Source organism: Neoarius graeffei, chromosome 1, assembly GCF_027579695.1.
Source record: "Neoarius graeffei isolate fNeoGra1 chromosome 1, fNeoGra1.pri, whole genome shotgun sequence".
Lineage (NCBI taxonomy): Eukaryota > Metazoa > Chordata > Actinopteri > Siluriformes > Ariidae > Neoarius > Neoarius graeffei.
In genome coordinates, this window is record NC_083569.1 from 59,183,814 (window position 1) to 59,208,442 (window position 24,629).

Sequence of the window (24,629 nt, forward strand, 5' to 3'; positions counted from 1 at the left end):
CACAGTTAAAGGCACACTTTTTATTGCACAGACTGGAAATTAGTTTGTCAAGAGTGCATATATGATTTACTTAAGTGTTTTAACATTTACAGTAGGATATGAGTGTTATTTCCCAAAATCACAGTCACACATGGTAATGACTATACTGACGTATAAAAAGGTCTACCAAACCAACGCAGATGTCATTTTTGCTTGTGAATAGTGTGAATCATTAGTTCATGGGTTAGTGTTAGTCATTAGTTCCTCAATGGCTCAGTGCTCTCTTCCCATTTAGAGTACCCACAGTCTGGCTTTATGCTCGTTGTCATTTCTCTTTCCATGTTTCTTTTTATTTTACTCCCACACAGAGTCTCAACATTTGATTTGCATAATTCATAACATTGTGGTGTAAACATTACATTATATTACATTACATGGCATTTAGCAGACACTCTTATCCAGAGCGACGTACAACAAGTGCACAAGTCAGGTACCAGAAGTGCTGAACTTCTAGACAAGAAAGTTCTAGTGCTAACTGAACAAACGACCGAACAATACGAGTGTAATATTCTATTGACGTACCAACACTCAGCAAACAGCCAAGGAAACAAGCCAACCATACAAATGAACTGACAGGGTCCAACTAAATAGAAAAATAAAACGCCTCTACCTGCTACAGTTTATATTTAACTAATCAGCAATAAATTTTCAAAAATCTATATTTCCATAATATTTCATAGTGGTTGAGCGAGCATAGAACAAGGCAGCGTCACACAGCATAAATCACATAAACATCCTCAAATGGTAACAAAGTTTGTTTGATATCTCACTTATTACCTGGAAGTAGTGTATAAATAATAATTTTTTTGGGCGTCCGGTTTCCATCAAATCGTGCGCTCTGATTGGCTCGCAAGTGGTCCAGAATCATACGATACGGACCCCGGTTATGGACCTTTGGCGTCTTGCTTGTTCACAACAACAAACAACATAGTAGAAATTTTTTGTCAACATTTATTTTCACATTTCTCAGTATAATAGCATTAATTTTACAGCATAGATAGCAATAATGACAGTGTTCACAGCGAAAGCGAGTTTTACTACCCCGATGAAGACGAAATAAAAGAAAACATTTCAGGAGAAAGCCGAAAACCTGTAACTGTTGCTAATGCCGAGCAAATCTAGCAGTTTATTGAGGAGCAAAGGGCAGAAAATACAATAAAAAAGACGACCTCAATATCTTTGGGAAGTTCTGTCGAAACCTAAATGAAGTTCGAAAGGTGGAAGGCATACCTGACGAAGAACTAAACATGTTGCTGTGCAACTTTTTCATGTCCGCAACAAAGAAAAATGGTGATGTGTACGAGCCGTCCTTGTTCATGTCTTTCCAGTGCTATCTGAATCAGGTTTGTTCTAAATATGGTTTCCCTTTCAGGTGCACTAATTTTCTGTTAGAATTTGGTAAAGAAAAAAAATATTATTTACCAGCTTAAGGTCGGACCGTATCGTGAAATACCGTGATCTCGGCCTTGAAAATACTGACCTCAGCCCAGAGGCCTCAGTCAGTATTTTCAAGACCTCGGTCACTGTATTTCATGATACGGCCCTCCCAGCTGGTCAATAATATATATATGTATTGGTTATAATTCAAAGTCAAACAGAGCAAAGAAGGAATTTGTTTTCATCTATATATGAACTTTAGCCAACAATGGTGAAGATTTCTAATAACTTTATTGTTCATATTTAGAAGTTAAAATGATGAATACTTAATAACACATTACTAATTCATAACTCATAATATTCTTGCTGAAGGAAATGTGACCTAAATCTATTTTTTTTGACAGTGTGCACAACAAAAACTGATATGCATCAAGTCTGATATGCAGTATTGAAACCTATGAAATCATGGCTAGCCTACAGTTTAAAGACATATCTATCTCAGATTTTAGTATCATTTGAATTTGTCCTTTTTTTGCAGACAGAGTTGCCCTTCACATTCAGAACACATCCATGAATCCAGACAGGGAGTGTGTTTTCAAAGTAGCTACTATGACTCTGCAGAAAGCTATCATTAAAATCTTGGCACTGTTTCACCTCTTTGCCCTCGTAGTGATTTTTTTCCCCTGCATTTGCAGTTGGCATTTAGGACACATGAGCTCAGTGTGAAAAAAACAACTGTCGGTTCTTGATGTTGCTTTTTTTTGAACGTTTAATTGTTTACTTTGGTGTGTTGGGATAGGTTACATGACATTCATCTGAAATATCTTAGACAAGCACTGTATTTGTGTAGTAAATAGAACTGAAACTACTTAGAATGAAAAACAAATTGCCCATTTTATCTTTTGGTTGTAAAACTGCATATATTTTGTGTGACTGTATTGTCAATATCGAATACCTTTATGGTAGTCTCAGGCAGGTTAAGGGACACCCCACTCACCTTTAAACCTGAAAAAAAAAAAATCAGGGACAGAAAATACTGACTGAAGACAGAAATAGGACATTTTTCCATCCATCCATTATCTGTAGCCGCTTATCCTGTCCTACAGGGTCGCAGGCAAGCTGGAGCCTATCCCAGTTGACTACAGGTGAGAGGCAGGGTACACCCTGGACAAGTCGCCAGGTCATCACAGGGCTGACACATAGACACAGACAACCATTCACACTCACATTCACACCAATTAGCCTAACCTGCATGTCTTTGGACTGTGGAGGAAACCGGAGCACCCAGAGGAAACCCACGCGGACACGGGGAGAACATGCAAACTCCACACAGAAAGGCCCTCGCCGGCTGCTGGGCTCGAACCCAGGACCTTCTTGCTGTGAGGCGACAGCGCTAACCACTACACCACTGGATATTTTTCCCTTTCTGTAAAATGTATTATGATGTAACAGCAAAGCAAGAGACAATTTAAAAATGAAAAATAAACAAGACTAATATGATACATTCAGAACACATCCATGAATCCAGATAGGCAGTGTGTTTTCAAAGTAGCTACTATGACTGCAGAAAGCTATCATTAAAATCTTGGCACTGTTTGGCCTCGTAGTTTTTTTTTTTTTTTTCTTCTTCTGCATTTGCAGTTGGCATTTAGGACACATGAGCTCAGTGTGGAAAAAAAAAACAACAACTGTCGGTTCTTGGTGTTGCTTTTTTTTTAATGTTTGTGCTGGGATAGGTTACATGACGTTCTTCTGAAATATCTTCTGTATTAAATATCACTGTGTAGTGAATAGAACTGAAACTACTTAGCCTTGCAGAGAGAGGCTCGCTAAGCTGTGTAGCAAATAGATTTTAGTACATCCGCACCGCTGGGGTATGACGTCAGAGAGGGAGGCTTAGATCAAGCTGCTTGAAGCCGTTCCAAAATACATCCACTCACTCCCTTCTTCTACCCGATCTCTCTCTCTCTCTCACACACACACACCGCCATCATCTTCATCTGCTGTTGTTCAAAATCCGAAACAGTGCGAATTGAATGCGGACGCGAGAGAACAGATACTTCCGCTGTCTTTGGAGCTGGACCAGACTGGTGTCCATGGAGCGGTCGCAGGGTCTGGTGATGGTGGTAGCTGGGTGGATGTGAACCGTTCCTGTCGATCTTAGCCGACATGCACCGAGTCTCTGCTGACACCGGCCCGGCTTTATCATGCTGTTCAGACTCTTTGCGAGGTGAGTGTGAGCAGTAGGCACGCCTTCAGGCACTCAGCCTGGCTGTGAGTGGTTTCTTCGAGTGTTATCATACCATTATTGGAAACAATGTAGCTACGATCAAAGCAATAGTATGCAAATCCAAACAAAGGCTGTTCCGTCTTCTTGATCATCGCAAACTCTTTTCTTTCAATGTCCCTTCATGCATTATGAATGTAACATGCAGTTTTCAGCCGTTGCTGCTGCTTTGTGCATCAGTTTACAGGATAAAGAGACGTTTGTTTTTGCCAGTTCTTGAGCCAGACAATCCTCTACTTGTGTGTTTATACACTCAGTACTGTGTACGCAAAATTATTTGTGCGCATTTGGCTAAGAAGTCATAAGATTCAGCACAGCTGATTAGTCAGTTCAGGCTGACCGTGATTTAATGGTCTGTCTATTCATTTGGCTTTGCACAGACATTTTGGAAGAAAGAGCAGCATTCTCCACCCACCCCACAGACACATCATTCCTCCTAATCCTCTCTGTTCATGACATTTCAAAGTCTGCTGAAACATTATTCTTTGAAAGTATGTTTTTAGTGTTGATGTGTCGAGATCAGTTGGCTTGTATCTCTTGATTACAAGAACAAGTCCTTTCTTGTTTGCCGTAGTGATGGATAGCTTGACAGACGAAGTGAGGCAAGAGTCACCATGGAACATGATGTTTGCGGATGATATTGTGATATGTGGTGAAAGTAGAAAGGAGGTTGAGCTGGGTTTGGAGAGATGGAGGTATGCATTGGAATAAAGGTGAGCAGTAGCAAAACAGAATGCATGTGCGTTAATGAGAATGGGGATGAGAGCGTAGTGAAGATGCAAGGAGTAGACGTAAAGAAAGTTGGTGAATTCAAGTACCTGGGGTCAACTGTGCAGGAAAATGGGGGCTGCGATAGCAGGGCTTTGAACCGGTTCAAGGAACGAAAACGAAAACTGGGAACTTTTTCTATTTCACATGGAACAGAAACGAAACCAGAAACTTTATTATTTTTTATGTTCCGGAACAGAAACGCTTATTAAAAATAATGGTAACTGGTTAATACCAGTTTTTATTTCGTTCCTCAAAGTTTCTGTAGCCTACAAATAAAAAAGTCATTCTTCTCCTGCGCAAGTTTCTATGACCCGCTGGGGTTCACTTCCTGTGTGACGTTTGCTGACTGAATGGAGAGAGCGGGAGGGTGGACTACTATCACGTCTCCACATCTTAAATAAGAGGTAAATATTGCAGTCTATCGTTATTCAAAAACATCAATTTCAAACACGATATCAATATATTTGTCCACGTTAATGAGAGGCTCGCGAACATTAAATGACGTTAACCTCTGTTAGCCTATCAATGCATAGGGCCTGACTAGCCTTTGGTAACACACTAAACGAATTCTCTTTCATTTTTGGCACTTTTTCTGTTTGTGTAGATGGGAAGACATACTGAGAATCCAAATCGCCAACGTTTGAAATAATAATTGTTTTGAATTATTTCTTGTCTTATTTAATGAAGGTTGTAATAGAATTAGCCTACATTTGGCTTAAGCTGGATGAGACAGAGACATAATTTTATAGCCATTTGTTAAACAGCTGGCAGGGAACGTAATTAACTGTTCCGGGAACGAAATTTTTTTGTTCTAACCGGTTCGGGAACGTCTATTTAATGGTGGAACCCAAAACCGGAAACGTTAAAATTCCGTTTCTGTTCGGAACGAACCAATAGGAAAAAAAATTCTGGTTCAAAGCCCTTTGCGATAGTGAGGTGAGAAAGAGAGTGCAGGCAGGGTGGAGCGGTTGGAGAAGGATTTTGGGAGTCATTTGTGATAGGAAAGTCCCAGCAAAAGTGAAAGGTAAGATGTATAAGACAGTAGTGAGACCAGCTGTGATGTCTGGATTGGAGACCGTACCCTTAACGAAGAGACAGGAGGCAAAGTTGGAGGTGGCGGAGTTGAGGATGTTAAGGTTTGCGATGGGAGGTTGGACAGGATAAGGAACGAGCACATCAGAGGGACAGCACATGTGGAGAGCTTGGGAATTAAGCTAAGAAAGATGAGACTGAGATTGTATGGGCACATCCTGAGAAGAGATGCAGAGCATGTTGGAAGGAGAATGTTGAGGATGGAGCTGCCAGGCACACGAAAATGAGGAAGGCCAAAGAGGAGATACATGGATGTGGTGAGAGAGGACATGAAAGTGGCAGGTGTGGCAGAGAAGGATGCGGAAGACGGGGAGCAATGGAGACGAAAGATCCGCTGTGGCGACCCCTAATCAGAAGCAGCCAAAAGAAGAAGAAGAAGAAGAAGTTGTAATCATATATCTTAACGTAGACCATGAATGTGCTTAAGCTTTACTTTAAATTTACTATAAATAAAATTAGCTCACGTTTAAAGTCTTTCATTTTCTGTAAAGCTGCTTTGCGACAGTGTCAGTTGTTAAAAGCGCTATACAAATAAACTTATCTTTACTCGCTGTATCACATTTATTCCAATAGCAATTCACACAAACATGTACAATAATCTTCAGTGATGCATGACTGGGTGGCACGGTGGTGTAGTGGTTAGCACTGTTGCCTCACAGCAAGAAGGTTCCAGGTTCAAGCCCAGTGGCCAACGGGGCCCTTTCTGTGTGGAGTTTGCATGTTCTCCCCATGTCTGCCTGGGTTTCCCCCACCGTCCAAAGACATGCGGTTAGGTTAACTAGCTACTCTAAATTGCCCATCGGTGTGAATGGTTGAGAGGAAAAAACCTCTAATAATGTAGTAGAAGGCAACGGGAAACCACTACTGTAATTCTTCCCTACCAACTTTGATGGCTGGCGCTGTTAGAGCAGGACCTGCCATCAGGCAGAACACTAAAGATGATGATGCATAGCTTTGTTTATAATAATAGCCAGGAATCAGTTTTATCTTTCTGGACCATAAACCTTGATAATTTACTTTCCTAGATCTGAAAGGCTGTCTGAATTGGGTATTTTTGAACATTTCCTGTATCTGTATGTATATACAAAAGCAGTGTGATACCACACAACAGGTTATTGTACACACACATTTGCTACATTGTAATATCCTTGCATGTGGCTGAGTGTAGCCTGTTTGGTATTTCCCAATTCACAAAATAATTCTGCACTTTTAAGTAAATATAATTATCACCACTCCAGTGTCACCATCATTGGCACAAGAACCTGAATCACCCAGTTACTGAAAATGAAGGTGCTGTTGATTACAACAGACATTATATTACTTGGGTAAAATCTACCCACATTCTTGAGAGAGTGCTTTTAACTTGATATTTGTATGATGGCCTGACCTGTTTTTGTAATAAAAAGTGCAAAAAAAAAAAGAAAATTAAACATGAATTTCTCATTGATTTACAGGCAGAAAATATTTGTGTCTAGCAGTGCACCAGAGGAGTTACCAAAGAGCGGTGACGCGCTTGGAAACAAAGCTTATCAACAACATAGAATCCCATGACATTTCCTGTTTTTAATGCTTCACATATCATACTCTGTGAATACAAACAATGTTATCTTCCATTTACCTCTGCACTTTGGTTATTGATTTTCTGTACTTTTCATATTTTTTAGTGTTCTTCAAATTTTATCTGTCTTAGTTCAGTGCCAGACCTTAGGCTGTGATCAACAAGACACATTTGTCTACCAACATAATGTACATTTACTACAAAAAGTAATTATAGTAATGCCTTTATTTTTAATGGTAGTGTTTGTAATTTTCATTTCCAATGTATATTTTCATTTTAGTTTAAGACCGTTTGTTTGTTTTTCACTTTAATATTCTTAGTCCATCCATCCGTCCATTATCTGTAGCCGCTTATCCTGTACAGGGTCGCAGGCAAGCTGGAGCCTATCCCAGCTGACTACGGGCGAGAGGCGGGGTACACCCTGGACAAGTCGCCAGGTCATCGCAGATATTCTTCGTCTTGGTTTACTATGTTAATCCACTTTTTGTCTCCATCTATCGTCATTCTCATTTTCTTCTGTTGGGTGAACACCTCATTGCTCTGCTCTTACATCATCTACCATGACAGATTATTCTCAATATTAATTTCTCTTTTTTGTGTTAGGAGAATGCGCTGGCTGGGTTGCTATCGGCTGGGACCCATGTGGAAAGCGCTCCTGGTGTTTGTGGTCATCGCCTTTGCAGGCCAACTCCTGGGGGTCCTCTTCAGTAAAAGGTCAGAAGGTGGCCCGGTCCCCTTGAACATTTCACATCATGACATTTTCCCTTGGCCATTATCTTTTCTGATCAAAGAAGGCTGTTTGTAGCGAACAGTTAGTCATGAAGGCTCTTCCTATACAGTTTTTACATTCCTCACACTGTAGTGAACACACGAAGACAGCATTTTTGATTTTATTTTTTCTAGTAGTCATCAGAGAGAGGTCAGAAAAGTATATTGCAGTATAGTTTAAAATTACCCTGGTGTCAGTATATCTGTGATAATCCGTAGGATGTCCATTTTTCTTTTGTATTCTTTGGTTCAAACAAAAACCAGAATAAATATATGCATTATACTGTATGTATACAAGATAAACCAAAAGAAATGTAAGAAAACTACATCAACATTAAAAAAAAGTGATTCATTATTAATGATTATAAAAGTAAATATATTGGTTTTATTTCCATAAATAAAAATAAATATTTTGTAATGGGCACTAATACACAATGCTGCAAACAAGCAAAATCTGTTCATTTTTTAAATCAGGAAAGACCAGAATGCGAGCCAATCACAACATTTTCAATATTGGATATGCCTGCTTCCTAACCACTCTGTTTATCATAATATATTTTAACCTACTACTCTATTATTACTTTCAAATCAACCAAAAAAGGCTTCAAAACCACACAATGAGAGTAAATGGTGTCATGTTGTCCACATGCACGGTGGTGTAGTGGTTAGCGCTGTCGCCTCACAGCAAGAAGGTCCTGGGTTCGAGCCCCGGGGCCGGCGAGGGCCTTTCTGTGCGGAGTTTGCATGTTCTCCCCGTGTCCGCGTGGGTTTCCTCCGGGTGCTCCGGTTTCCCCCACAGTCCAAAGACATGCAGGTTAGGTTAACTGGTGACTCTAAATTGACCGTAGGTGTGAATGTGAGTGTGAATGGTTGTCTGTGTCTATGTGTCAGCCCTGTGATGACCTGGCGACTTGTCCAGGGTGTACCCCGCCTTTCGCCCGTAGTCAGCTGGGATAGGCTCCAGCTTGCCTGCGACCCTGTAGAAGGATAAAGTGGCTAGAGATAATGTGATGTGATATATATATATATATATATATATATATACACACACAGTGAATAATATGCACTGTACATCTTTTTTTTTTTTAGTTCTGATGGTAAAATTAGTAGCTAAAATGTAATTGCTTCTAAAGCTAACTAGTTAAAAATAAATTAAATAGTGTACATTGTATTTATCAGTGTGAAAATTGTTGTTTGATTTACACATTTACATTCTAGGCTTTGTACTACAACCCCGATTCCAAAAAAGTTGGGACAAAGTACAAATTGTAAATAAAAACGGAATGCAATGATGTGGAAGTTTCAAAATTCCATATTTTATTCAGAATAGAGCATAGATGACATTTCAAATGTTTAAACTGAGAAAATATATCATTTAAAGAGAAAAATTAGGTGATTTTAAATTTCATGACAACAACACATCTCAAAAAAGTTGGGACAAGGCCATGTTTAGCACTGTGAGACATCCCCCTTTCTCTTTACAACAGTCTGTAAACGTCTGGGGACTGAGGAGACAAGTTGCTCAAGTTTAGGGATAGGAATGTTAACCCATTCTTGCCTAATGTAGGATTCTAGTTGCTCAACTGTCTTAGGTCTTTTTTGTTGTATCTTCCATTTTATGATGCGCCAAATGTTTTCTATGGGTGAAAGATCTGGACTGCAGCCTGGCCAGTTCAGTACCCGGACCCTTCTTCTACGCAGCCATGATGCTGTAATTGATGCAGTATGTGGTTTGGCATTGTCATGTTGGAAAATGCAAGGTCTTCCCTGAAAAAGACGTCATCTGGATGGGAGCATATGTTGCTCTAGAACCTGGATATACCTTTCAGCATTGATGGTGTCTTTCCAGATGTGTAAGCTGCCCATGCCACATGCACTAATGCAACCCCATACCATCAGAAATGCAGGCTTCTGGACTGAGTGCTGATAACAACTTGGGTCGTCCTTCTCCTCTTTAGTCCGAATGACACGGCGTCCCTGATTTCCATAAAGAACTTCAAATTTTGATTCGTCTGACCACAGAACAGTTTTCCACTTTGCCACAGTCCATTTTAAATGAGTCTTGGCCCAGAGAAGACGTCTGCACTTCTGGATCATGTTTAGATACGGATTCTTCTTTGAACGATAGAGTTTTAGCTGGCAACGGCGGATGGCACGGTGAATTGTGTTCACAGATAATGTTCTCTGGAAATATTCCTGAGCCCATTTTGTGATTTCCAATACAGAAGCATGCCTGTATGTGATGCAGTGCCGTCTAAGGGCCCGAAGATCACGGGCACCCAGTATGATTTTCCAGCCTTGACCCTTACGCACAGAGATTCTTCCAGATTCTCTGAATCTTTTGATGATATTATGCACTGTAGATGATGATATGTTCAAACTCTTTGCAATTTTACACTGTCGAACTCCTTTCTGATATTGCTCCACTATTTGTCGGCGCAGAATTAGGGGGATTGGTGATCCTCTTCCCATCTTTACCTCTGAGAGCCGCTGCCACTCCAAGATGCTCTTTTTATACCCAGTCATGTTAATGACCTATTGCCAATTGACCTAATGAGTTGCAGTTTGGTCCTCCAGCTGTTCCTTTTTTGTACCTTTAACTTTTCCAGCCTCTTATTGCCCCTGTCCCAACTTTTTTGAGATGTGTTGCTGTCATGAAATTTCAAATGAGCCAATATTTGGCATGAAATTTCAAAATGTCTCACTTTTGACATTTGATATGTTCTGTATGTTTGATTGTGAATACAATATCAGTTTTTGAGATTTGTAAATTATTGCATTCCGTTTTTATTTACAATTTGTACTTTGTCCCAACTTTTTTGGAATAGGGGTTGTAGTTTTATTGGCAGCTGCATACACTCCCTGAAGGCAACAGCGATCTCTGGTCCTTCCTTCAAAGCTTTATTTTGCGTCCTAATGTCTTTAATCAAATAGGATAACTTATGAGACCACTGTTGTAAGTTTTTCTAGCATTTTTGTGCTTAAAACTAGGCAGGTAATGATGCATTGTATGATGATAAATTGTGATACAAATTTATGATGATTCAAATTTATCAGAGTCTTGCTGTTTTTTTTTTGAGACACGTACACAGTGTGGATGGCACAATAGAAACTCAAGTTCTTTTTCCGCATTGTTCAGTCTTTCTTGCTGTTGTGTCGCATTCTATGTGGATTATGCACAATTCGTTGTTTTCTCACCTAAAAGTGTTCTGTAGCTGTTTAATGGTGTGGAGAAAATCCATACTCTGAGAAAATTACAGCTGGTGTACCAAATCAACCACCATACTGCCCAAATTTCTGGTATGCCTAGCTGTTGTTCGCTCTGTTGTTGGAAACACAGATTGTCCTAGATTGTCAGGAAGAAAAACACTGGACGTGTAAAACATCATCTAATACAGAGGTATTCAAATTGTGGGGCATTGCAGGGGGTTGTGAGTGAAATGGAAAGTGCAAAAAAAAAAAAAAAAAAATATATATATATATATATATATATATATATATATATATATATATATATATATATATATATATATATTGCATTTCAGACTTTAGACATTTTACATAGGAGCTCCGGATTTTAACAGCAGAACACAATCTTTTACCCATAATAAAAATGGCAGATGAGCCAGTCAACATATGAATTCAGAATGATTGACAGTTGTCAAGTGTTTTGAGCTGTCCGCTTGAAAGATGCGCTGATGGCATCCTCATTTTCAGTCATGGAACGTTGCCATGATTTTTAGTTAATTAATGTGAAATAAAAACTGTCAGTATACTATATGTCTGACTTAACTACCAACAGGTCTATGGGTTTTGGCCAACAGAGAAAAGTCTGAAAATAGGCCTACAACTCCGATATCGAGATATATATATATATATATATATATATATATATATATATTCTTCCAAATCTATGACTTTACAAATAATTTTAATGGTTACAGTGGTTACAAATAATTGTAATTGTATTGTACACTGTACAAAGCAAACGGACACTTTGCTTTCCATTCATGATTTCAGTTGGGACATTGGACAAGCTATTTGTCAAAGGATTATAGTAAAAAAAAATGTGGTGTGATATTTCTCACTGTTCACAGCATTTACTATCCTCTTCTGCTGTACAAGACTTATTTTCCTGTTGTTTTAGTTCATTTAATGATATTTACCAGCTCATAATAGGCAATAAGTAGACAGTTTATTTTATTTTTTTAAGAGGGGATGAACATTCTTAAAAATGCAGGAGTGGGGCTCATGGGGCGAGAGTCTGAAAAGTCTGAGCTTCTACTTCTCCTTCTTCTTCTTTTGGCTGCTCCCGATTAGGGGTCGCCACAGCAGATCTTTTGTCTCCATTGCTCCCCGTCTTCCGCATCCTTCTCTACCACACCTGTCACTTTCATGTCCTCTCTCGCCACATCCATGTATCTCCTCTTTGGCCTTCCTCGTGTTCGTGTGCATGGCAGCTCCATCCTCAACATTCTCCTTCCAACATGCTCTGCATCTCTTCTCAGGATGTGCCCGTACCATTAGGGATCAACCGATATGTTTTTTTCAGGGCCGATACCGATTATTATGGAATTGGGATGCCGATAACCGATATGTGCAACCGATAAATGTAAACATTATAATTCACATGAAATTAAACATAGCACACACTGACACAGACCTTCATATCCATGAAATGTATGTTTAATTGTAAAATTGAACATGAAATTTTGTGCAGGGAGATGCCAGCAGCATTTGTACAATAAAGTCAAACATTAGTTAGAATAAAATGAGAAATAAAATAATAATAAAATAAATATTCACCAATAAAAAAATAAATCACTCCCTACTATATTACAGCTCACCATTTTCAGTGGAAAATAAATGAAAATACACTCTGGATTCTTTTACACTAAGAACTAAGTAAGACTTGCCAACTTCAAGTAGTTTTTAAATAACAAATCAAGTGTAGGGAGCTGCCTGCAGCATTTTTTAAAAAGTAAAATCAAACATAAAGTAGGCTATCACTCCCTATTATGTAACAACTTAACAAGTAACCATCTACATTCTAATGCTTTTAATGCCCAAGCCTAATATTCCCAATTTAGGAGGATTATATTGTAGTGAAGGAAGCATTACATGTAGTTTCAGCAAGACTACTTGGTTGTAGGCTAAGGCCGAATCCCATTTCACCCCTTGGACATACCCCTTGGCCCTTCCCCTCCATTTTGCGCGTTCACGTGAAGGGGTAGGGGTATCCCAATCCCAGTTAACGCGGAGGGGTAGGGGAAGGGGTAGGGCTTCTGTACCCCTCCAAACGGAGATTTTCCTGGAGCTGACTCTGAACGAAGGGGTTTGAGTGATTTCCCGCAATGCCATGCGGATTTCAGCGAGATTTCATGCGGATTTCAGAAAGATGGCGGTTCCCGCGGCGAAAGATTGTCATAAATGTATTTTCTCCATTATTTACGTGTTTTAAGTTGTTATCCAGAGGAAACACGCCGCTTGATTCGCTTTCGAGCTGAGAATGAGCAGCGATTTCTGAAATCCAAGCTGCTGCTAAAAAGCTTTGGGAGTGAGTATTGTTTTCGGTTGCTTGACTGCGTACGTTTTGTTCTGTTATTCTCGCTTTTATTGTTTACATGAGTGTTCTGACACCTCGTTCTGTCGGATGTGGTGCACGAAGCGCCAAAGATATCCCATTCAGTGGTGTTAGTTAACAAATCACACCCTGCCAGCAGAGATTTCTGGTTCTGCCTCTGGCTCTGACTGTAGCGGCTGGTCGCAGCCAGTGACGCATTTGGTCGCGTTTTGCTAACGTAAACGCTGACGGAGGTACGCGATGACGTATACGATCGTTGAAGGGCTATCCCAATACGTAGGGGTTGAATTTCAAGCCCTATCCCTTGTAGCTCAGTTTCAAGGGGGAGGGGAAGGGGGAGGGGTAGGGGTAGAAATTAGAATTGGGATTGGGCCTAATTCAAGTGCTTCCTTCCATAAGCTAAGTTTGCCTGGCTACACAGATGCAAATGGACAATTTTAACGAGTAGCAGATGAAGAATGTAAACATATAATGATGTTGTGCTTTTGCAACTTGTGTGTTTGTGACTTATTGCAGCAAAAGCAGCGTCCTTACCTTGAAGTGGGATCTGCTTCTGCCCGAGTGCCCCTTGAAACAGTTCACAGCGTTTAGCTACGCGTGTTGATTGGCTGTATCCCTTGTGCCGCTTCTGCCCGAGTGCCCGTACGGCCGCCTTGAAACAGTTCACAGCGTTTAGCTACACGTGTCGATTGGCTATATCTCTTGTGCCAAACAAATCAGATGTTGTGGTGGGCGGGACCGTGTTCTTGAACTCAGAGAGGCGAGTGCAGGAAAGGACATGCAGTGACGGTCGCGTTAGGAACGAAATGGCTGCAAAAAGGCATGTTATCGGCATATCGGTGGAAATTATGGCCGATACCGATAACCCTAAAAATGCAGAATATCGGCCCGATATGTCGGCCAGGCCGATTATCGGTCGACCCCTATGTACCATCTCAGTCTCATCTCTATTAGCTTAATTCCCAAGCTCTCCACATGTGCTGTCCCTCTGATGTGCTCGTTCCTTATCCTGTCCAACCTTGTCACTCCCATCGCAAACCTTAACATCCTCAACTCCGCCACCTCCAACTTTGCCTCCTGTCTCTTCGTTAAGGGTACAGTCTCCAATCCATACATCACAGCTAGTCTCACTACTGTCTTATACATCTTATCTTTCACTTTTGCTGGGACTTTCGATCACAAATGACTCCCGAAATCCTTCTCCAACCGCTCCACCCTGCCTGCACTCTCTTTGTCACCTCACTATCGCAGCCCCCATTTTCCTGTACAGTTGACCCCAGGTACTTGAATTCACCAACTTTCTTTACATCTACTCCTTGCATCTTCACTACGCTCTCATCCCCATTCTCATTGATGCACATGTATTCTGTTTTGCTACTGCTCACCTTTATTCCTCTTCGTTCCAATGCATACCTCCATCTCTCCAAACCCAGCTCAACCTCACTGAAAAGACTGAAAAGTCTGAGCTAATATGTAAATATATGCAAATGTGTAAATTACAGTAAGTGTAAACACAGTGCTTTTAGTACAAGTCAGGTATAAATAAAATGAGTAAAGGTAAATGCAAATTTTCTCCCATTTCAGGAGTCTGGCGTTGTCACTGTTCTTTTTCTTTCTTCTCTCTTAGCCATTCTCACCTTTTCCAGAACTATTTATTTCTTTTATTTATTTATTTTTACTGTACGGCTGCAATTAAAGCATTACTCAATAATCAGATTAATTAACTTTTTGTTGTTGTTGTGGGCTGTTAGAGCGCTACACATTTAATCAAGCTTGTAGATATTTAGTAACTTAGTTGTTTGATTGCAGCTACAGTATCACTCAAACTGATCACATTTACTCTGGAAAGTCATGGACCTTGGGAAGCTTGACCTGCTTCTTTCTCCTTGGGTTTGTTTAGTTTGTGTTTCTCTTATTACCTTACCTTTATTTATTCCCTTTTCCTTCATTCCCTATCACTTTCATGTGATGAAACAGTGCTTTCTTTGTCTCTCTCTTCTCTTTTTCAGTGACATTTCCTAATCTTTGTCAGATAGACTACACAGTACTTCCTTCTCAGGCTTCATTTGCACTTCAGTAATGCCATATAGGACTGCACATCAATGAAACTTTTTATTTTGCAGAAATGTCACTAGGCAGTTATCCTTCCTGCTGGAACACCCCATACCACTATCGCTTTGTCTGCTTGGAGAGACACATCAGCAAGTAATATTATGATTAGAAACACCAACGTTCTCACAGTACTATCACCAAGAAAACTATTCTGAGAAATTGGAAATTAAAGAATATACCTACATAAATCAGTAACCCCCAGACTATGTGTGTATATATAACTAGAACAACCAATCACAGAAATACTGGACTTCTACAGCCATGCCAGTAATCACAGTCACACCACACATCTGTAGACCTTCACTGAAATATTCAGTCACACATGTATACAAGTGGGGCAGCACGGTGGTGTAGCGGTTAGCACTGTCGCCTCACAGCAAGAAGGTTCTGGGTTCAAGCCCAGTGGCTGACGGGGGGGGGCTTTCTGTGTGGAGTTTGCATGTTCTCCCCGTGTCTGCATGGGTTTCCTCCGGGTGCTCCGGTTTCCCCCACAGTCCAAAGACATGCAGATTAGGCTAATTGGTTGTTTGTCTCTATGTGTCAGCCCTGTGATGACCTGGCAATTTGTCCAGAGTGTACCCTGCCTCTCACCCATAGTCAGCTGGGATAGGCTCCAGCTTATTCGTGACCCTGCGAACCCACTTCACTGTGATTTGGATGTGGAATGCTCAAATTAAGTCTCAAACTCTGCACTTTGAGCTCATGTTCATTATTTAATTTCAACTCCAATACACTGAAAAAATAACAACAACTTGTATTGGACCTGACTTTATGTACATTGAAATGTTTATGGGAAATTGCTAGTATACAAAAACGCACGGCAGCACAGTGGTGTAGTGGTTAGCACTGTCGCCTCACAGCAAGAAGGTCCAGGTTCGAGCCCCGTGGCCGGCGATGGCCTTTCTGTGTGGAGTTTGCATGTTCTCCCCGTGTCTGTGTGGGTTTCCTCCGGGTGCTCCGGTTTCCCCCACAGTCCAAAGACATGCAGGTTAGGTTAACTGGTGGCTCTAAATTGACCGTAGGTGTGAATGTGAGTGTGAGTGGTTGTCTGTGTCTATGTGTCAGCCCTGTGATGACCTGGCGACTTGTCCAGGGTGTACCCCGCCTTTCACCCGTAGTCAGCTGGGATAGGCTCCAGCTTGCCTGCGACCCTGTAGAACAGGATAAAGCGGCTAGAGATAATGAGATGAGACAAAAACGCACAAAAAACACAAGTGCTTACAATAGAACTGAATACTATAGGAACACAGTAAACAATATACAGTGTATAACAACATTTTTGGTGCACATAAGACAAAGTATTGCACTGTGCCAAGTTAGTTGGAAAGCAACGAAGTGCAAAGTAACCAAGGGGCAATGGAAAATGCATGTAAAGTGACTTGGTGACAATGAGAATGGAAATAAACTGATGTACAGACAGTTGACCTGAAAGCCTTTAGGTAAAACTATTATTTAGCCTGTTTGTCAATGAATGATTGATTACTCCAGTAATGTGTACTAAATAGCAATCTGGAAAACAGTTTGTGTACTGGATGAGGTCTGCTTTCCTCAGGGTGTTGTGTCTGGTAGATGTTTTCTATGTCTGACTGGGAGTCTATTGCCTGTAATAAGTTCTGCTATTCTCAGCACTCTCTGAAGTGCCTTATGGTTTCGTCACTCCAGCATTCCTACTGGTGGTGTGAATGCAAACAGAAAAAAAGCCCTTGAAGGTATGTAGTTCTTGGACAAGCTCCCCAGGGTGTAGTTCCTCTCAATGAGTCCCTAGAACTGTTTGGTCTGAAAGTCGCTATTGATGCATGTTCTTGTCATGGCACAATTATCAGAGGTTTCGTACGAGTCTTCAGTAAAATGTGCAGAGCAGAGGAGAGACCACTTCATAGGTGCCCAATGTGCCTGTGAACTTCTCGCAAAACGTGTCCAAATCTTTGCAGTTTGAACATTCTTGGACCATGAATGCAAAGTAAATCCACCTTCTGTCATGTTGCTGCACCCGCCAAAAACACATCTACGTGACATGGCGATAAATTAGCTCAAAATGGAGGATTGGAGTTGCAGTCAGCTCTGTGTTTTAGTATAGCGGAAATGGTGATGAGACTGATGGACTTCCTGCTGTGACGTTATGGACATCAACGTCATTCACTCAGACCGCTACCTATATGAATCACTTTAATTGTAAAAATTAATATATTAGATTTATTGTTGGGCGGCACGGTGGTGTAGTGGTTAGCGCTGTCGCCTCACAGCAAGAAGGTCCTGGGTTCGAGCCCCGGGGCCGGCGAGGGCCTTTCTGTGTGGAGTTTGCATGTTCTCCCCGTGTCCGCGTGGGTTTCCTCCGGGTGCTCCGGTTTCCCCCACAGTCCAAAGACATGCAGGTTAGGTTAACTGGTGACTCTAAATTGACCGTAGGTGTGAGTGTGAATGGTTGTCTGTGTCTATGTCAGCCCTGTGATGACCTGGTGACTTGTCCAGGGTGTACCCCGCCTTTCGCCCGTAGTCAGCTGGGATAGGCTCCAGCTTGCCTGCGACCCTGTAGAACAGGATAAAGCGGCTACAGATAATGAGATGAGATGAGAGATTTATTGTTAACACTTAAAACTATTCCTATGCCATTCTTGAGGTCTCAAGGCATTTATAAATGAAAGTGAGTCCATGGCTCTGCATATATGCTTTAAGCAGGGGGCATCCTTAAAAAAAAAATCTGTTTCCTGTCCACTGGGTGAGCAAAAAAATTTTCAGTCGGGAGGGAGGGATTTTTTTTTTTTTTTATATATATGGATGGATAAGAAATCGCAATGCTATGTTTGCTTTTTCTTTCAGTACTTTTTTTATTACAAAATCAGACACATTTAATAAAATATAACAGTTTAATCAACTGAAACTTGTACAAAAACTTTAAGTTAGCATTTTAAATGCTCACTGCAACATTTGCAAAACTTTTACAAAGGTACTTAAAATGTCCGACACACGGACTTTGTGTAGTTCTAAATCGACCGTTAGGCCTAGTTCAGATAAAATTACACTATTAAAATGATCACTGAATTATTTGTTTTTCTGAATCTTTACTATTTTGTTGTTCGCTAGAATACCATTTTGCGATTTCACACTTAAGCAAATGTTTGAAAACTCCGGATCTCCTTCCTTCATGGTGGCTGCCATTTTTTTGTGCTGCACGGCGCATGTGCAGAGCTGATTCAGTTCTATATTCTGCGCGGAATGCAGGGCTTTCCACAAGCGCTGGCTGCCGACTACACAATTAAGTCCAGCCGGCTACTTTAATGACTATTATTTTTGTAGCCTACAGGCTCTAAATATTAATTTTTGATTTTAATAAAATTAAATGTTTATCTAACGGACTGACAATAATGTCAAACTGAACCGCACTCATTTAAGTTCTGATTCGCGCTGTTTGTACCGATAATAACCACAAATTCCCCGCCGACTCGTTGATCAAGGGAGAGTAACTCATCCGCGGCCCCGACATGCGGTGTGTGTGCGCGCACTCGGCGGAGGCAGTAGTGTGTCGGGGCCGTCGGAGGGAACAGAAGCAGAGATAACACTTATTTTGTCTCTGGTAAACCAGTCTTCTCTCATTCAATTACGTGCTGGCATCAAAAGACACCGTTGGTTGTAAATGAAACCAAACTGAGTCGTTGGAGTGTATTTTCATACACAAATGGAGAAATGTTCGCTGAGTGTTTAATTGTGTAGCCCCACTGCAGACCGTTGTCGTTGTTAATTCATAGCATGCTCAGCTGCGTGAATGTATCATGCACCGAAAATAAGAGATTTACAAGCCAGGAACGCCTCATGATGCAATACGCAAGAAAAGAAAGAAGATTTACTGCCATTTTACTTTGTATTTGAGTAAAGTGAATAAATAAATGGTCTGTGGAAAATACATTTAATCCTGGGAACTGCGTGCACAGGAGTTTATTTTGTGTTTACTCCCTCCCCCCGGCTGGCTACTTATTTGTCATGGCTGGCTAGTATGAGCCTTAGTGGAAAGCCATGGGAATGCGTAAATGTCAAGTTCGATTTTAGATTTACGAACCCGAAAAAAATGTCCAAAAATCTGGGGGCGTCGTGGCTCAGGTGGATAAGGCGCCACACCATAAATCCGGGGACCCGGGTTCGATTCCGACCCAAGGTCATTTCCCGATTCCTCCCCGTCTCTCTCTCTCTCTCTCCTGCTCATTTCCTGTCTCTACACTGTCCTATCCAATAAAGGTGAAAAAAGCCCAAAAAATATCTTTTAAAAAAAAATGTCGAAAAAATGGCGTTTAAAAAAAAAATTCAACCGCACAAATGGCACTCACCCGGCCGGTGGACCGGAAACAGAAAGTTTTTTAATAATGGCCAGGAGACGACAGGTATCTTGGTGGTATAGTGCTCTTGAAGCATAGTTGGGAAGCTAGTTTGTCCTGTTTGAGTCTATGTATGCTGTAAAGCTTGTGATTGGCATTTCCAATCTAGCCTTCTTGGAGGCCACCAGATTCTCAGAGTTGTAAGCAGCAGTTCATGCATATAGCTCGGCATAGAGACTCAACATTGATTTTTGTAACATCATCAACAGTGCAATTACTAATGTATTCTGACGGAATCTGTATACACATTAATGCCCCTGTCTGCTGCATTTCAACATCTGCCAATCTGTAGTTTCAAGGACAAGCCTGGAGTTTGCTGATAGTATCTTCATTCTGTTATAAAACTGTTTGGGAAACTAGTTTGTCCTCTTTGAGTCTGTGTATGCTGGAAAGATCGTGATTGGCATTTCTAAAGGAGGAAAGCCTTTGTAACTGTCATTAAGTGCAAAGTAACAATGGCCAAGAGTCTGGGCACCACGTGTGTGGAAATGACTGTGCTCGATGAATAGATAATTGTATTTGTACATGTAATATCATATTTCTTTCTTTTGTTGCTTTATTTCTCTTGTAGTATCTTGCATCTAAACCTCTGTTTTTGTTTTCTTATTGCTAATTTGAATCAGTCTGTAGTCTCCCCCATTTCTGGATCTACAAATGGTGCTTGAAAGTTTGTGAACCCTTTAGAAAATTCTAAATTTCTGCATAAATATGACCTAAAACATCATCAGATTTTCATGCAAGTCCTAAAAGTAGATAGAGAGAACCCAGTTAAACAAATGAGTCAAAAATATTATACTTGGTCATTTATTTATTGAGGAAAATGATCCAATATTACATATCTTTGAGTGGCAAAAGTATGTAAACCTCTAGGATTAGCAGTTAATTTGAAGGTGAAATTAGACTCAGGTGTTTTCAGTCAATGGGATGACAATCAGGTGTGAGTGGGCACCCTGTTTTATTTAAAGAACAGGGATCTATCAAAATCTGATCTTCACAACACACATTTGTGGAAGTGTATCATGGAAAGAACAAAGGAGATTTCTGAGGACCTCAGAAAAAGCGTTGTTGATGCTCATCAGGCTGGAAAAGGTTACAAAACCATCTCTAAAGAGCTTGGACTCCACCAATCCACAGTCAGACAGATTGTGTACAAATGGAGGAAATTTAAGACCATTGTTACCCTCCCCAGGAGTGGTCGACCAACAAAGATCACTCCAAGAGCAAGGCGTGTAATAGTCAGCAAGGTCACAAAAGACCCCAGGGTAACTTCTAAGCAACTGAAGGCCTCTCTCACATTGGCTAATGTTAATATTCATGAGTCCACCATCAGGAGAACACTGAACAACAATGGTGTGCATGGCAGGGTTGCAAAGAGAAAGCCACTGCTCTCCAAAAAGAACATTGCTGCTCATCTGCAGTTTGCTAAAGATCGTGTGGACAAGCCAGAAGGCTATTGGAAAAATGTTTTGTGGACAGATGAGACCAAACTTGAACTTTTTGGTTTAAATGAGAAGCATTATGTTTGGAGAAAGGAAAACACCGCATTCCAGCATAAGAACCTTATCCCATCTGTGAAACATGGTGGTGGTGGTATCATGGTTTGGGCCTGTTTTGCTGCATCTGGGCCAGGACGGCTTGCCATCATTGATGGACCAATGATTTCTGAATTATACCAGCGAATTCTAAAGGAAAATGTCAGGACATTTGTCCTTGAACTGACTCTCAAGAGAAGGTGGATCATACAGCATGACAACGACCCTAAGCACACAAGTCGTTCTACCAAAGAATGGTTAAAGAAGAGTAAAGTTAATGTTTTGGAATGGCCAAGTCAAAGTCCTGACCTTAAAGGATATACGTAGAACCTTTATTTTTAAATAAATTTCCAAGTGGGTAGTATCTCCATCCTTGACTCTTGTATGCTGCATAAATGGGAGTTTAAAAATATATATTTTTGAGAGTTAAAATTGACCGCAAAGTTGGCATTTGAGCTGCCCCGCTGAGCCAGCCAGCCCTGAATGCGTGACGTCACTGTGGTAACCAGTTTTAAGGCTGAGGCCTTTGACAGCTATAGACCAAAGTCATATAAATAAAAATTTATGGTGAAAGTAAGAAATACCGTTACTGACTTGCTCAACTAAGACTGATTTGACTTCACTGATTGTGGGTTGACTCTCATTAAAACAAGATAGGTGTTATAACTTATGCAACATACATGTACATGCATGCATTTTCACTGATGAAACATAAAAAGCTAATTAAATAATCAGATGAACTGAGACAATCACATTCTGAAGCAAATTAAATAATCTTATACCGGTAACTTAAACACACAATACAAGTTACATGTATTAATCTAAATTCAGGTAAACAATGTGTGTCGTTTTTGTTGTTTTGTATCCAAATAAGAGTCGGAGCTTACCCATCTGTGTTCTCGCTTCCTGAAGGCCGATCTTGTGGCCGATTGTTTTGAAACAATCTTACCTTTCAGTTGTTCGTTCAGTTCTCTGTTCATTCACTTCTTCCACATAAGGGAGAGATGGCAGCAAAATCCAGTTTAGAAATAAGACAGCTGCTCCACTCTTTCTCCATTACTGAGTACTTCACCATTACTGCTTGGTTCAGGCAATTAACTAAAACCCGGGACGGAACGGGACGTCACCGGTTTTAGCAACAACCACGGGGAGGTCACTGCCCAAACGATATGTCCCGTTCCGTCCCGTCCCGTCCCGTCCCAGGTTTTACCAACAACCGTCGGCTCACTCCGGGAGAACTGGTGTAGCTGAACTCACTTTCCTTTAAAATATAAATAAATAAATAAATAAATAAATAAAATACTTTTCGTTTTCTTTAATTTAGTTTAGTGAGAGAGAGGGGGGATATAATCTAAGGGGAGACCTAAATTTAAAAAAAACAAAGGTTAGAACAAATATGAAAAGCATGTGCGTATCGAGCTGTGGGGTGACTTTATGGAACAGACTGGAGACAGAAATAAAACAAAGTGCAAATATAAATCTATTTAAAAAAAGGTACAAAAAATATTTTTAAATAAGTATATTGAAGAGGAAGTATGTTAACGGAGGATGATGAGGGATAAATAGAATAGGGTTGATTGTTATATTAGAACTAACTTAGTATATGGTATATATTTATTTATGGGATAGATATCTTCATATTTACAGGGATAGGTATGTAGTAGATATTTATTTTTGTAATTATATATTTATATAGATATTTATGAAGTGTATGTATGTGTATGTGTGTAAATGTATGTATATGTGTGTGTGTGTGTGTGTGTGTGTGTGTGTGTGTGTGTGTATGTATGTATATATGTGTGTGTTTATATATAATGTGTGTGTGTGTGTATGTGTGTGTATCTATCTATCTATCTATCTATCTATCTATCTATCTATCTATCTATCTATCTATATATATATATATATATATATATATATATATTTTTGTAATTATATATTTATATGGATAATCATGAAGTGTATATATGGTATATATTTTTATAGGTGTATTAAGGTAGTTTGGATTTCGGGGTAGTTAAAAAGGGGTGGGAAATAAAAAAAAAGTATTGTACTTCTTCCCACTCCTTTTTCGAACAATGTGCGGTGTACTGTAATGTCTTAGCTTTTTATGTTATTTTATTTATTCTTTTTTTTGTCACTTTTTTCATTTTCTTTCTTTTGTATGTACAAATAGTTACATACATTTTTATACATGTTCGAAATAAATAAATTCATTCATTCATTCATTCATTCATTCATTCATAATTGTTGGTACTGCACCCTCTTTCAATATGGGCTTGTAACCAATGCTCCTCAACAGATCAGAGGTCTCGTACAAGTCTTCCGTAAAATGTGCAGAGGAGAGATCACTTTGTAGGCGCTCAATGTGCCCATGAACTACTTGCAAAACGCGTCCAAATCTTTGCAGTTTGAATATTCTTGGGCCATGAATGCAACATAAATCCACCTTCTGTTGTGTTGCTGCACCGGCCAGCAACACATCTACAGTCCCTGACAAAAGTCTTGTTACTTATCCATTTTGTAGAAACAACAGCTTATAACCTGACTTTTAATTAATCCATTGGTTTTAGAAATGGCTCATATGAAAGCTAAAACCCTCCCAAATTATGTTTAATACACTAAAATAAATTTGCTTCACTGAAGAAAGATTGATCATTTAATGAACACAGAAAGGTCAGATTTTGGCAAGACAAAAGTTTTGTCGCCTACAGAGAGTAATGTGATAATTGAACAAATAATTTACTTCAAATACAAAAATATTGTTGCATAACATCAGTGAATTAAGTAGTGGTGCTGTGAGATCCATATTTAATATCTTGTATGACTTCCATGAACTTGAAGGACTGCATCCATGCGGTTCGACAATGATTCATACAATTTATTGTTGAAGTCATCAGGAATAGCAAAGAAAGCAGTCTTACATGCCTCTCAGAGTTCATTAAGATTCTTTGGTTTCGTCTTCCATGCTTCCTCTTTCATTCTACCCCAGACATGCTCAACGATGTTCATGTCTGGTGACTGGGCTGGCCAGTCCTGGAGCACCTTGGACTTCTTCGCCTTGAGGAACTTTGATGTAGAGATGGAAGTATGCGATGGAGCACCATCCTGCTGCAAAATTTGACCTCTTTTATGGTTGGGAATG

General features: G+C 40.1%; 1 protein-coding gene across 2 annotated transcripts in view; it reads left to right on the forward strand.

Moving 5' to 3' along the window:
• Nucleotides 1-3,311: 3,311 nt before the first annotated feature.
• gal3st4 (galactose-3-O-sulfotransferase 4) overlaps nt 3,312-24,629 on the forward strand; it is a 29,675-nt gene continuing 8,357 nt past the window's right edge. The window contains exons 1-2 of one of the 2 annotated variants that reach the window (XM_060924041.1): nt 3,312-3,646; nt 7,728-7,838. In XM_060924041.1, coding sequence (XP_060780024.1) covers nt 3,624-3,646; nt 7,728-7,838 — 134 coding nt within the window. In that variant the 5' untranslated portion in view covers nt 3,312-3,623. Of the gene's footprint in view, nt 3,647-7,727; nt 7,839-24,629 lie in introns of those variants that run through there. The other variant, XM_060924050.1, reaches the window with a different exon arrangement.